Source organism: Eumetopias jubatus, unplaced genomic scaffold (genome assembly GCF_037043125.1).
Source record: "Eumetopias jubatus isolate StellerSeaLion01/CBP00866 unplaced genomic scaffold, mEumJub1_p1.0 scaffold_10, whole genome shotgun sequence".
In the NCBI taxonomy this organism is placed as follows: Eukaryota; Metazoa; Chordata; class Mammalia; order Carnivora; family Otariidae; genus Eumetopias; species Eumetopias jubatus.
In genome coordinates this window covers 39,819,184-39,833,529 of record NW_028274816.1, presented here as the reverse complement: position 1 = coordinate 39,833,529, position 14,346 = coordinate 39,819,184, and the positions used below count along the sequence as shown (strand labels likewise).

General features: G+C 62.4%; 1 protein-coding gene across 1 annotated transcript; it reads right to left on the bottom strand.

Annotated features, from left to right (window-relative positions):
* Positions 1 to 312: 312 nt before the first annotated feature.
* CPNE7 (copine 7) lies at positions 313 to 14,119 on the bottom strand. Its single transcript, XM_088026926.1, has 15 exons — positions 13,946 to 14,119; positions 11,789 to 11,971; positions 9,207 to 9,281; positions 8,959 to 9,033; positions 8,237 to 8,320; positions 7,770 to 7,859; positions 7,576 to 7,674; positions 7,136 to 7,222; positions 6,727 to 6,786; positions 5,748 to 5,881; positions 4,733 to 4,787; positions 4,185 to 4,236; positions 3,985 to 4,118; positions 1,099 to 1,335; positions 313 to 573 (listed from the first exon to the last, which is right to left on the bottom strand). The coding sequence occupies exons 1-15, from the start codon at positions 14,117 to 14,119 to the stop codon at positions 313 to 315; spliced, it is 1,800 nt and encodes a 599-aa protein (XP_087883052.1).
* Between the last annotated feature and the right edge of the window lie 227 nt (positions 14,120 to 14,346).

Here is a 14,346-nt window from a genome sequence, read left to right as displayed (position 1 = left end):
TGAAGATCGGGTGCAAAGCAGAAATCCCCCAATCCCTAAACTTCCCTTCATTTAGGGCTGAGCTGCCCGGCCTCCTGCTCTCTCAGGAGTCCGTGCCCCCACCATTCTACACCGGCCTGGCGGGGGCAGGGCCAGGCATGGGGGGCTACCACCAGTGCCCCACACCTTCAGCTCCTGTTTCAGGGATTCCCCAGGCCTGGGTCTGTTCATCCTTCAGCCTTGGGGGACCCAGAGGCTGGCCCAGGCAGCAGGCGCACAGGACGACAGGGGCGGGGCGGGGTGGGCACAGGAGGGCTCTGGAAGGCGGGGGGCCTAAGGGACCCCGACGGTGCTGGAGACAGAGGCTGGCCGCACTCCCGGCCACCCGGCCCCTCGGGCGTGGGTGCTGGCGCCCCTCGGATCTCGGGCGTGGGTGTCGCCGCCCCTCGGATCTCGGGCGTGGGTGTCGCCGCCCCTCGGATCTCGGGCGTGGGTGTCGCCGCCCCTCGGAGGTAGCTCCCTGTAGCTGTAGAACTCCACCAGCTGCCTGGGTACCTCGGCCAGCACGCACTTGGCCAGCGCTGCCGGGGACGCCTTCAGAGCGGGGACAGCGTGCTTACAGCTGGGGGCCCTCCCGACCCTCTGGCCGCCCAGCCGATCACACCCCAGCCTCATTCCTCTGGCGCTGTGGCCCCCACCCTCTAGTAGAGGAGGACTCTGTCCTGGCGGCCAGGGGAGCCTTGGTGCGGAACGCAGACCCGAGAACACGAGGCTGCAGCGGCCAGCTGCTAGATGGGGCTCCGGTCTGAATGGCACCTGCACCCACACGGCCCCGCCCCTCCCCCAGGCACACAGGGCAGGTGTGAGGCAGGCAGGGGGTGGGCGCCCCCCATAAAGCCCTGTGAGTGTCCACTGGTCATGAATTTCCTTCCTGTGTCTCACAAAGGGTCTGAAAATGCCTGGGGAGCCCACCGTGCTGCCTTCTCTCCCGTGTGTAGGCTCAATATTTTCAAAATAGGAAGGTTTCTAGGTGCTTGAAAGCAGTTCAAGTCCTGCTCCTGCCTGGGAGCCTGCGGGGAAGGCCCTGGACCCCCCCCCCCCCCGCTTGCATGCACTCACGCTCTTGAGCTCCCGGAAGGGCACGAACTGCACTATGTCTCGGAGAGCCGGCTCGCCCCGCGGGGAGCGCAGGATGCCGTCGTCCCCGTCCAGGGTCTGCATATCCGTGAAGTCAGCGTTGCCCACCCCCACGATGATGATGGACATGGGCAGGTGGGAGGCACGCACGATGGCCTCCCGTGTATCAGCCATGTCGGTCACCACGCCATCGGTCAGGACCAGCAGAATGTAGTATTGCTGGGGGCACAGGGAAAGAGTGGGCACGGGTCCCCCACCCCTTCCTCAGGCCCTTGGGGGTTGTCTGGGGACCCCTGAAGGCCGCTTCTACCCCCCCAGGCAACCGCAAGTCCCCCATGCAGCTCCCTTCCCCCAGACAGCCTGGGAGCCACTGCAGGCATCCCGAGCTGGGGGTGTTCAGGCCTTTCTGAAATTGTTGCTGAAGTGTAGTTCATCACAACCACAAGACATCATGAGCTCATTTACTGTGGCTGGATGCATCCACCCATCTCCCAACCCATCCCGCCTCTGCATCGTACAGGTGGAGGGGCTGAGGCTGGTGGAGCCTGGGTCCGAACCCATGTCCGCCGAGGCCTGAGAAGGAGGGTCCTGTGGACTGTCGGTGGACAGGGCCTCCCACACCCTGAAGGGACCCTGAGATCCAAGGAACAATTTAGAGAGGACACCCTCTGGCCCAGCCTGGCCAGGTGCTCAGCACATCAGCACAAAGACAGACTGGGACTTGTTTCAAATAAAAGTCCATTTCCCTTGTTAAAAAACAAAATAAACAGGGGTTGTGGCACCTGAGTGGTTCAGTCAGTTAAGCAACTAACTCTTGATTTTGGCTCAGATCATGATCTCAGGGTTGTGAGATCGAGCCCCATGTCAGGCTCTGTGCTGGGCGTGGAGTCTGCTGGAGATTTTTTCTCTCCCTCTGCCCCTCCCCCCCCACCACATTTTCTCTCTCTCAAAAAACAAAACAAACAAACAGACAAACAAACAAAAAGCAGGGCAGCTGGCTGGTTCAGGCACGCAACTCTTGATCTCAGGGTTGTGAGTTCAAGCCCCACATTGGGTGTAGAGATTACTTAAAATCTTTAAAAAACAAAACAAACACAAAAATCCCCCAAAACAGAACTACTAAAAATGAGTACGAAAAATCTGGACAAGAAAAAACATAAAGGAGAAAAAATAAGACCCTGGGCCAGTGGGCACCAACACTGTGACACCACGTGAGGGAAAGACCAACGGGCATCACCAACAGGGTCACCTTTGCCAAGAGTCCCCCCGCCCTCCTTCCCCCGCCGAGCCCCAGACCCCTGGAAGGAGTGGCCGTGTGCTGGGCCGTCCGAGGACCCCTGGCTGGACCCAGCTCTCAGCCTCACGGACACGGCCCCTCCTCAGGAAAGCCTGCACGCCTTCCTCCTGACCCTAGACTAGGTCTCAAACACCGAGTTCCGTTGCCGTGAGCACGGGGCCTCCCAGCACTGGGGTGTGGGTGACTGTGGTCCGGCCCCAGGAAGCCATGTGTGACTTGGGAGGGAGTAACACCGCTTTCCCTCAAGACAAAAGAGACGGACGGGCAACGGAAGATCAGGTGGTGAGCCCTGAGAAGCGGGTCCCAGGTTACGCCGAGCACCTCCCCACCATATCAACACAGCTACTGTTCCACGGGAAGCAATCTAGCAGCCCACAGAAACCCCTGTGAAGCATCTTAACAGAGACGGAGGCTCTGAGCACCAAGGAGGACAGAGGCAGATATGTGTGCCTCCTGGGGACACTCCCACCACCTCCTGGGAAGCCAAATCAGAAGACAAGAATGTGGTGAACGCCCCCACGGGGCACAGTCAGCATCGAGACCAGGAGACCCTAAGGACTCCCCCTCCATCAGCAAGGGAAGGCGGAGAACACGTCCGCAATCACACTGGGGCCATTTCACCCCCGTTCTGCCATAGAAGCCACCGGGACGGGACATGAACCATCCAGTGACACATGTGCGCTACCGAGACATTTCATATTTAGATACTGGTATTTCAATACCGAGGGAATTACTGTCGTGTTTTAGGTGTGGTCATGGCACTGTGGCTCCCTTTCCTCTCTTCGAGAGGTTTATACTGATATTTACAGACAAAGTTATGTGTCTGGGACTTGCTTCAGAATCATAGGGGAGGGAAGAGGAAAGGGGGGGGAGGAGGGGGGGAGGAAACTCGGAAAGAAGTCAGTGACCTCAGGTGAGGGACGGAGCACTCTTCTGCAAATGTGATGTCTTTTACAGAATAAAAAGGTAAAGCAACAGACCAGCAGTGCATACAGCAGCACAAACAGATCTACAAACATGTTGGAAAAGGAAATCGGGGGTGCTTGGGGGGCTCAGTTGGGGAAGCATCTGCTTTTGGCTCAGGTCATGATCCCGGGGTTCTGGGATCAAGTCCTGAATCGGTCTCCCTGCTCAGTGGGGAGCCTGCTTCTCCCTCTGACCACCCCCCCACACGCATGCTCGCTCTCTCTCTCTCTCTCTCTCATAAATAAACAAAATCTAAAAAAAAAAAAGTAAAGCAGAATGCAACTTTCAGCACAATATTATTTGTGAAAAATAAAAAGACACACAAACAAAATAATATGCGCACAGCAGAACAACAAACAGACAGCCTGTGGGGAAGGGACTGGGCAAATCAGCCTCCAGGGGGTGTGACCCCACCAGGTGAGAGTTATACCTGTGCCTCTAGGGGTGCTCTGAGGCCCTCCTGCATCCCCCAGTACCCCCAGCCCTGTGCCTCCCTGACCTCCATGCCCCCTCACACACTGCAGCCCATACCTGGTCCCCCAACGGCACGCACCACCTTCTCATGCACCCAGGCCCCACCTTGCCTTCCTGCCCCGGGTACCTACGGAGGCCTCCCCAGTGTGTTCCTCGGCCGCGGCCATGCGGGCCACCTTGGAAATGATGGGGGCCACGTTGGTGGGGCCGTAGAGCTGGACCCTGGGCAGGCAGTTCTGGTAGGCCTCCACCACACCCTGGATTCCTGTGGGGGAGGGAGGGTGAGCCCGGCCCGGGGGCATCCCCACCCAGGCCTGCCTCAGGCCCCTACCTTCACACTCATCGTCCTCAGGGTTGAAGTTGATGGCAAAGTCATGGGACACCTGGGTGGGCACAGAGGGACTGTCGGCTGGGCTACCCCTCCAGGACCCCCACCCCCCACCTCCCAGGAGAGGTAGGTTTGCAGCTCCTGGGGCCCCCATGTGGCCAGAGCCTCATGGAGGGAGTCACCTGGGAGAGAGGGCAGGCGGACTAGTCCTTCAGGCCCCTGCAGCCCGGGGGGTCTGAGATGCATTAAACCAATAAATCCCTCCTGCCACCATGTTCTTCAGCTATTTGCTACTGGAAGTTTCCAGACTCATTCCCCTTCTCCTGACAGGGACACAGAGTTTTCTTCAGTTCCCCCAGAGGGTCACTGGTGCTAGGTGACCAAGGTCAGCCTCTCTGGCTGGAAGTGCAGGGTCTCTGCGTTCCCACCAGCGAGAGGCAGCCGCTGAGGGGTCCCAGGACCCAGGACGGCCTCTGCTGGGGACAAGCAGCCCGGCCCCGGAGGCCCCAGCAGGTGCAGGGGGTGGGGTCCCGGTCCTCAGGTTCTCCTACCTCATACTTGGGAGGAATTCGGGCTCCAAACCCCAAAGCAGAAAATCTCTTGTCGCTGGAAGAGAAGCGGCCCCATCACACAGGGGTCCCTGATTTCCCTGGGGGTGGGGGTACTTTGGGGAGATATCTACCAGAACCAGGACAGCCGGGCTCTATTCTACCCCTGTGTGACCAGGCCCAGGCTGACACTTTCTTGGGTGCCCAGCCCTGCTGCGAACCACACGGGGGACATTGAGGCACTGAGCAGTGAGGAAGACACCCAGCCTCCAGGCAGGGGCAGAGACAATCCCTCCACCCCTGGGACCACAGCCTGACCCTGGGAAGCATCAGCCTCCTGCCTTTGGGACCTCAGCTCTCTGCCACCGACCCCCTGACAGAGGGGTCTACCCTTCTGTGGCCTCAGTTTACTGGTCTATAAATTGGGCCACCCCCCATGTTTGCATGAAGGGTGAAGGGGCCATGTGAGTGAGGGCCAGCCCCATCTCAGGGGACTGGGCTGCCCGTGCGGATCAGCCACACAGGGACACCTGGGGCTGGCCCGTGGAGTAAGCCCCACCCACCATGGCCCCGGGCACTGCCAGCCTTCCTTGGGCCAGTGGATACAGCCATGATGCCCACCCCTGGGCCCAAACCTGAGCTGGAGCCAGGGAGGCAGGGAGGCCAGGAGCAGGAAGGCAGGGAGGCTGGGGGCAGGGAGGCCGGGGAGGCAAGGGAGGCAGGGAGGCCAGGGGCAGGAAGTCAGGGGAGGCAGGGAGGCTGGGGAGGTGGGGAGGCAGGGAGGCTGGGGAGGTGGGGAGGCAGGGAGGCTGGGGAGGCGGGGAGGCAGGGAGGCAGGGAGGCCAGGGGCAGGAAGGCCAGGGGCAGGAAGGCAGGGAGGCTGAGGGCAGGGAGCCAGGGAGCCAGGGAGCCCGGGGGCAGGGAGAGGGGGGAGGCAGGGAGGCTAGGGAGGCGGGGAGGCTGGGAGGGAGCCGGGGGGCAGGGGGGGGTGCAGGGAGGCCGGGGGCAGGGGCCGCACCTGTCATAGTCCTGGCAGATCTCCCCCACGGCCACCAGAGCCTGCAGGTACTCATTGGGCTGGAAGGGGTTGATGTAGTGCAGTGAGCAGCTGTTCCGGGGGTCACCATTGGAGGCCGTGAAGTCGATGGCCACCTGCAGAGACCCCGGCTCATGAGCTGGGGGCCCCTCTCCCACCTGGGCTGGACTAAACACCCAGAACCCCCATTTGAGAGGTAAGGGGAATGAGCTGTGGGGAGCTGCTTGGCAAGGGGTGCAAACTAGAGCAGTCCCCAGGGCCATCTGAGGGCCCAGCTCTGTGCTGGGGTGGAGGCCGAGCGCAGCAAGCGCTGACCAGCGCTAACCAGCACAACGGGATGGAGCCTGCATCCTCAGGAAGGAACAAGCCCCTCCCTCTCCCGGTGCCACCAGCCTGTCACTGGGCCTGGGGCAGGGCCATGGGAGGGGACCCAAGGCCAAGACTCGCCTCTGCTGCCAGCCTGCCTGGGCAGGGTCTGAGAGTTCAAGCCCTGGGGTGGATCCCCACGTGCCGCCCCTGCCGGGACACTTCCCTCGGGCCCCTCCTGCTGCTGCTCAGGGGACAGACAGGAACCCATGCATCCTTGAATGAGCAACGAGGCGACACATGGGCTCTCCAGGCCCCGGCTCCAGGCCAGGCCACAGCAGCTTGGTCTTGGGGCTTCTGGTGTTGTCCCTGGCGGTGACAAGTGTCACTCTGTTCTCTCCTCGTCTTTCTGACACTGCTTCTGTTATGAGGCAGAGTTCTGGCTCCATCCCTTCCGGATGGGGGACCTTCTATGCACAGGAAGAGCCCAGAGCTGGGCCGGGGGTGTGTGGACCCTGCAGACCCCGCAGAGGGGCCTTACTACACACATGTATGCACCTCGGCCCCCCCGTCTGGGTGGGGAGGCTGCCCAGGCTCTGCGGGGGTGGAGGGGCTCTGTGGGGTGGGGTGGGGAGCGGGGGTCCCAGGCGCTCACCGTGAAGTGGATCTGACAGCCGCCCATGATGTAGTCCAGGAACGAGTGGACCCTGTAGAACTTCCAGGCAGGGGTGTCGGTAGGGCCCACCAAGGACGTGCCACGCCCAGGCACGGAGGCTGGAGCCCCCGGGGACCTGCCCTCCCCCAGGGGAGCTGCCTGGAGCGGCCTGACCCCCAGCTGCCCCCCCACTTCCCTTCTCTGACCCCTCCTGCCCTCCATTCCTCCCACTTCCCTCCCCCAAGGACTGGGGACCCCCAGGGCTCTGGGATTGGGGGCCTTTGAGGGTCCATCTGACAGTGGGGAGACTCGCAGGGAGGGGCATGCCCCTGCCCTGTTGGCTCTCTGCAGAGTTTAGGCGGGAGCCGGCCCCCAACCCACTGTGGGTGAGGCAGGTGCCGCAGCTCACCTTCAGGTCTGCCAGGATGACCACCCCAGAGTTCTTGTAATGACGCTTCTTCTGCTTGTATTTGGCATTCACGCAGTCCCACTGGGCCTGGGGGACAAGGGTAGGCAGAGACCCCCACCCCCCGAGGGCCAGTGCCCAACACCCACCTCAAGGGAGCAGGGAGACCTCAAAACCCCAGCCCTGAACAGCATTTTTCCAACTGTAACGAGGCAACTGATGTCTTTGGTCTGGCCACCTGGCAGCATGGTCATCAGTCTTCTCTGGGTTTTACCAGTAATAACAGTTTCTGGAAGTTTCTGGAGCTGGCTCGGCTCAGCGCCAGCGCTCTACCTACCTCCTGTGGCTCCTTCCAGAGAACCCTGTGCAGATGGGTCAGAACCCAGCTTTCACCCACTTTCCACCCTGTGTTCAGGCAGTGGGGAGGGACGGGCCCAGCTCACCTGGTCCTCCCCGAAAGCTTTCTGCATCTCCTCAAAGGTGGTGGAGAATTCCCCGATGAAGTCGTGCTTTCCGCGGGAGTCATAATCCCAGACGAGGCACTGGGGAGCCCAGGCCCCCTCAGCCCATCTGCCCCTGTGGGACCCCACCCCTGAAGCAGGCTCCCCAAACCCGCCCCCCGCCCGTCCTGCCCCACCTTCAGAGGCCGCGTCTCCTCACAGCTGCACAGATTGCTCAAGGACACCTTGAAAGGCTCCCACACGGGGCTGAGGTTGTTCTTCACCACCTGGGGGCGGGGGGGGGGGGCTGGCTCAGGTTCCCCCGGGAGCCACCTCCAGAACTTCCGCCACATTCCCGGGCCACCTGGAACCCTGTTCTTTAAATAGCCTCTTTTTCTTACTCAGATTAATTTATCTCAAGGGGAGACGATGTCTCAATGCTCTAACTGAAATGCCATTTCACCTGCAGGCAGGGACACGACAAAACACAGTTGTGGGTTCTAGTGGCAGACGCGCCTGGCCTGGCCGCCTGGTCGGCCGGCTCCCTGTTGAAGGAGATGTGCGCTGGGAGGGGGAGTGACGGGGCTGGCTCCTTTCCCTGTGCTCTCATTCTGGTCCCCAGAGCACTGCAGCAGACGTCAGGTGCTAGGCAGGGAGCCCTCACCTCTGTCCGGTACACCAGCTGCTCGCTCTGATCATCATTGACCCGGTAGAGCTCCAGGAAGGGGTCCGACTTGCTGAAGAGGTCCTGGAGGAGGGCGGAGGCTGTGCTTACCGGCCCCGCTCTGCGGCTTCCCAGCAGCGCTGTTCACCCCATGGAGCCTCCATCCCCTCAGCTATGAAATGAGGGTGAGAGCCTCTTGGAGTGACCCTAGGCTGCCCTCCCCCTCTAGAGCCTTCCCTGGCTCCCCAGTACCCTTCCTGTGGCTCTCCGGCCGTGTCTGCTCTTGCTCGGCTAGCCCCAGCTGCTGGCCCCCTCCTCCTCCCCAGGCTCCCGTCTTGCCTGGCCAGGGAGGGCAGCAGGACACACCCTCCAGCAGGTCCGACCCCTCTCTGTGTGCTCCCACTCCCCGTGTGAGAGCCGACAGAGCCGGGCTCAGAGCAATCCCTCCACTGTCTGGACGGCAGCCTCCCCGAGCACGTGCCCCCATTGCTAAACGGGGCCACGAGCATGAACAGAGGTTTCAGGAAGGGGCCCAGCGCCCAGAACACAGCCAAGAGCCAGTGACTGACACGGGGACAGGAGCAGCCTCCTGGGGGCCCCACGGGGCTCCAAGCGCCTTTCACTCAACACCGCGCTCGCTTCCCTGGAAGGCTCTGACGGGGGAGGGCAGCGCTGGGGGTGGGCTGTGCTTGTGGGGCCCCATGCGGGTGCCCGCCGTGCACCTTGTCGTCCAGCTTCCGGGCCCTGAAGGAGAGCTCTACGTAGCCATTGTTCCCAGAGATGTCCTCAGCGATCACCTGGGAGGGGAAGCCACGGCTCGGAGCTCCGCAGGCCAGGCCCAGGGGAGGCACTAGGGCCACCCCCGCCCCCCCCCCCCGAAGGCAGCCTCGGGCCTCGCCCCTCAGAGCTGGTTGAGGCAGGGGTGGGGTCTGCCAGTGCAGGGGCTGGGCGGGAAGGCGGGCAGCCTCACCGTGATGGTGGACTTGCCCGCATTCCTGCCGAACTTGAGCAGCAGAGAGCGGGTCATCTTCTTCTGGGCCACGATCTGGAAGTCAGAACAGTCAGGGAGGGGTCAGCTCCTGTCCCCTGGGGACCCTGCCCTCAGTCCCCCTGGGGAGCCTGGCTCTGCCAAACCTACGACCCAGGGCCCCACAGCCTCGGGGCCCGGCAGTGACCAACCCACGGCCCGCTCTGGAGATGCTAGTCCACCTGACAGGCGTCTCTCTGTGCGGCTGAGGCCTCTGGCTCAGTCAGGGGCCCTCTTGTCCATGTGTCGGGAGAGGAGGAAGCAGAAACTGCACCCCACACACCAGATGGATTACACACCCAGCCCCACCCAGCCCCAATTCCTCCGTGTCCGGCTCCGGCCCCTAGGCAGCAAGGTGCTTTAAACCCCGCTGGCCGGCATGAGGCCGAGGGTTCCTGGGTGCTACCCTGGACTCCCAGGCTGCCCTGAAGGTGGCAGAGGGCTTGAGAGCAAGAATGGAGACACCAAGCCAGCTCTGCACCCTCCTGTACATTTGTGCAGACGATGCTGCCCCATGGACATCCTTGGTGCTGCGCCCTCCCTGTGGGCTCCTCCCCACTCCTGCCCACCTGGGCCTCCCCCTCGCCTGGCCCGGCGTGGGTGCTTCCCCCATTCGGCTACAAACCCCTAACTGGGGCCCGTGAGTTGACCCAGGAAGCTGTGTACAGCACTCAGGTGGGTGGGGGCCCTGGTCTGTAGAAGGGTTCAGTGAGGGCAGCCCCTCACACTACCAAAGGCTCCACGACATCGTAGGGACCCCACCCGTTGCTGGCCAACCAAGACCAGCTGTCGCCGTGGTGACGGTGACCCGGACGCTCATTAGCACTTACCTGGCCTCACCGTCCACCGGCTCCTGGAGCTGGGGTGACTACGGCACAGTGAGCTGAGTCCGCTCAGATACTCCCAACCCACACACCCACGCGGCGCTGCCTAGCTGACAGCTCACAAGCCTCCAACCCCTTAGCTATGAAATGAGGGTGAGAGCCTCTTGGAGTGACCCTAGGCTGCCCTCCCCCTCCAGAGCCTTCCCTGGCTCCCCAGAGACCGTTTGCTGCACGTGGGGAGGTCAACACAGGCTAAGGGATGCCGGGGGGGCCATGTCCCGAGCCTCCCCAGGTGCTCCCGCTCGTAGGCTCCACTGCTGGGGCTAGCTCGTTTGTGAACCGTTAAGGTCGATAAGCGCTTTCTTCTCTCGGTCCCCCAACCACCCCCTGAGGTGGCTGAGGCCTGGAGGTTCAGGCAGAGGTCAGCGACTTGCTCCAGGTCCTGCGACTGGAATTCGCCGCCGGTGTCGGGACCTCAAGCTCCGCCTGCAGCTGCCCTGATGGCCGTGGGGCCCTGGCGAGTCAGCTGAGAGCGGGCCGTGTCAGCCTAGACACGCTTGCGCCCACACCTGATCCTGTGTATCCAAGAATGCATCTGTACCCTCACCCGTGGACCTGTGCCCGTGCATACACGTATGTCCGTGCATACGTGTCAACACCTGTGTGTCCACACGTGTGTCCGTGGTGTGCACTATTCTCTTCTATGCTTGAGACGAGCAGGGGGGAAGCCACCGGGGGGATCCTGCGCTGCTGCCGTGCCCCTCCTTAATCTCAGTGCTGTCAAGTGGGGTTGGCAGAGGGATCCACTCTAAACCAGCTCCGAACCAGACAGCAATGGGGATGAGTCATGCAGACAGCATGTTGGGTAAAAGAAACTGGACACAAATGAGAACACACTGTGTGATTCGTGAACAGGAAATTCTAGAGCAGGCAAAGCTAGCAGGAGTTCGCTGGAGAGGAGGGGGTCAGTGGGGGTGATGAAGTGTCCTGTGTGAGCCGGGCGATGATCAGGTGTACAGGTACCTAAACTCATCAGCATCGACCCTTAAGGTCTGCCCCTATTGCTGTGCGTAAATTATACGTCAATGACGAAGAAGCACCTCCCCTCACCAGCCAAGAAGGAAGTATCCTAACCCTGGCTGCGCGGCTAAGAGAAGAGCTACTGGACCGGACGTCATCCGAGGACCGCAAACAGTGTCCCTCCGGTGACCGCAGCCCTCGACGGGCTGGTCCGTCTGCCACAGGGAGAAACAAGGACACGTATGTGCTGACATGGAAGGGCTTTCTCATGTCATGACAGTGAAAAGAGCAAGTTGCAGAACGGTGTATGTAGTTTGTGTTGTTAAAATACATACACGGAGAGAAAAATACACACTCACGTCCTCATGTGAGAGCACAGAGCCCGGGGACAGGCAAGAGGTAGACGTTCCATGCCGCGCCTTTCACACTTTCCAAATGTCGAATTAGAGGAATGCATCACCCAGTTCAAATTACATACTTTTAAAGCTAACTAATAAAGAACTTTTAAGAGAAGTCACCATGGAGGCAGGCAGAGTGGGACGCTCGTCCCAGAGGGAGCTCTGAGGTACCACAGTCCACTTTCAATCAGGCTGTCCCCACATCACCACCGCCTCCCACCAGCGTTGGCCCAGGGGCGCTTCCCCACCTGGGCCTCTCCTCCTGAGGGGACGGGGTGCCCACCTGCCCCAAGGTGCACTCCATGCCTCCAAGGAAGTCATCGTCCTGACAGCTAAGGCTGCTGGGTCCGTGCGTGTCATAGACCTCGAAGCGCAGCTTCTGTACCTCCTCAAAGTAGTAGTCGAGCGTGAAGACCTTGGAGAACACGGGGTGCAGGCTGCTCCTGACCACCTCAGTTCTGTCCACCTGCAAGCAGCCCAGGCTGAGCAGACCCTGCGGGAGAGCCGCGTCCGCCCAGGCACTCCCCGGGCCCTGGGCCCCCAGCTCTGGCCCACAGAGTCCCCTTACCTGCCCTCACGTGCTCCTGGAGGGCTCATGTCCAGGCCAGGCCCTGGGAAGAGCCCCCACGTCCCCTCCCCCGGACAACCTGCACTCCATTCCTCAGGATTTCAGCTGCTGCGCAGCTGCCAGGGGCCCTGAGCGCCTCCCTCCCTGAAAGAAAGGCCCCAGCCCTGGCCAGCCATAGGCCACAGCTTCTCTGCAGCTTCTCATCTCCTGCCCACCACAGCCCACTCCATCCCCATCACAGTTGGGGAAACTGAGGCTCGGAGAGGGAAAGGATCCCGTGCAAAAGCAGTGCAAGTCAGGAACACAGTTGGGTCAGAATCCTGGGCTGGGCAAACCCAAAGTGGAGATCTCTGCCCAGCTGGGCAGGCAGGGAGACTGGGGCAGGGGTTACAGATGCCCCTGGGTTCAGCTCTCTCCTCCAACTTAGGCCCCCCTACACCCCTAAAGCACAATCCAGCCTGGGGAAGTAGGTTTGCCACCCTCCAGGGTACACAAACTCCCGCACCCTCAGACGGAGGGTCTGTGTGGCCCCCCCAGGGACATCTGCACATGTGCTCAGGCCAAGCGAGCCCTCCTCACAGATCTTCCCAATGTTCCCAGCACCACAAAGACACTGAGCTGCAGTGGCACCTTTGCCTCCTAGGTCAATGACCCACAGGAGCCTGGCGGTCAAGAGATGACAAGAAACAGCACAAGGGCACACCGCATGGGGGAGCAGAGCTGGTCTGTGGATGCTGGCCACTGGAGTCTCCAGGACTCTGTGCCCCTCGCAGGTCGGGGCCCAGCCTATCTGCCTCCCCCACCCAGGCCCCCAGCGGTGAACACCAGGGTCTCCCCCTCATCCACCCTCCCCACGGCCCCACCGCCCCGCCCAGGTCCCCCTGCACTGTCACCACAGTCAGCGGGTGTGCTGGAGCCTGGGGAGGGACCCCTCAATATTCCACTGTGCCTTCAACCCCCAACCTCACCTGCCCATGCCCGGCATTTCTCAACATTTCCAGGTGAAGCACACATCTCACAGGGGACAGTGACCGAGAGAGTGCTTTGCACAATGCAGAGCTATCGCCGTGACTGGCCCACGGGGAGGGCTGGGCCGGAGGTGACAAGGGGCAGCCAGCTGCCCAGGCACCCCAGCGACCCCCAGGGCCCGAGAGTATCAAAGGGAGAAACAGGTCCATGGAGTATACAAACCAGACCTCAGCTGTCTCAACCTGGCCACAAGTGCTGGGCTGACCCGGTCACCCCAGGGTTTCTGGAGACTCACGGTAGAGTCTGCCACAAGAGAAGAGCAGGCGACAGGCTGGGAGCCCTCCAGGTGGGTCAGAGACCGAATCTCTAGCTTGCCAATGCCCCAGCTTCAGTCAGCTGCTCCCCGCAACCCCGCAGCCCTGCCTGGCCCTCCCTGCTCCCCCCCTCCAGGATCCGAGGTCTGGGTGCCTCTGTCTGACAGATGCGGACCTGGCGGAGCGGTGGCCCCCTCCCCAGGCCGGGGGGGGGGGACCCATGAGCCCAGGCCAACCCTGCATCCCCCAATGGGCGCACCACTCTCTCCTGCACCCCCCCACTCTCTTCTGTGCCCCTTAGTCAAGCCCCCTGCCGGCACCCTCAAGCCGGGGTGCCTCACTCCGGCACCTAAACCCCCACGTGGGACCCTGGTCGCGCCCCCCACGCTGGTGCTCCCTCTCTCTACCTGGGGCTCCTGTCTGTGGCCTCCAGTCCAGCATCCCCCCCAACTTGTGGGTGCGGATTCTCTCGACCTGGTAACCCCAGCCCTGACCCTGCCCTGCACGCTGCCCACCTCAGTCCCCAGCCCCAGGCCCCCGGTCCCCACTCAGCACCTGCACCGGCAGTCGCGCCCGCCCTGGCGCCTACCTGCACCCACTGGCTCTGGGACTGCAGCAGCAGCACCACGCTGGGGTCGGACTTGGTGAGCGGGTCGCGGTCCAGCAGGTGCCGGCAGCTGAGCCGCAGCTCCACCTTGGAGGCGCGGGGCGCGGGCACCACTCCGGGGGGCGCTGCCGCCCCGCGCTCCGAGCCCGCGCTCATGCTCCCGGCGCCGGCGCTCGGGGCCTCGGCTGGGCGCACGAAGGGGCCGCTGCCCAGTCGGCGCCGCCGCCGCGTCGGGAATGATGGCCGGGCCAGGCGTGGCCACGCTTGCCTGCACGCCCGCCGGGCGCGGACACACGTGGCTCCCGCGGCCGCCACCACGCGGGGACTGCAGAAGGGTGGCCGGGGAGGGGGGACAGAGGAGGGGACAGTGGAAGGGGGCGAAG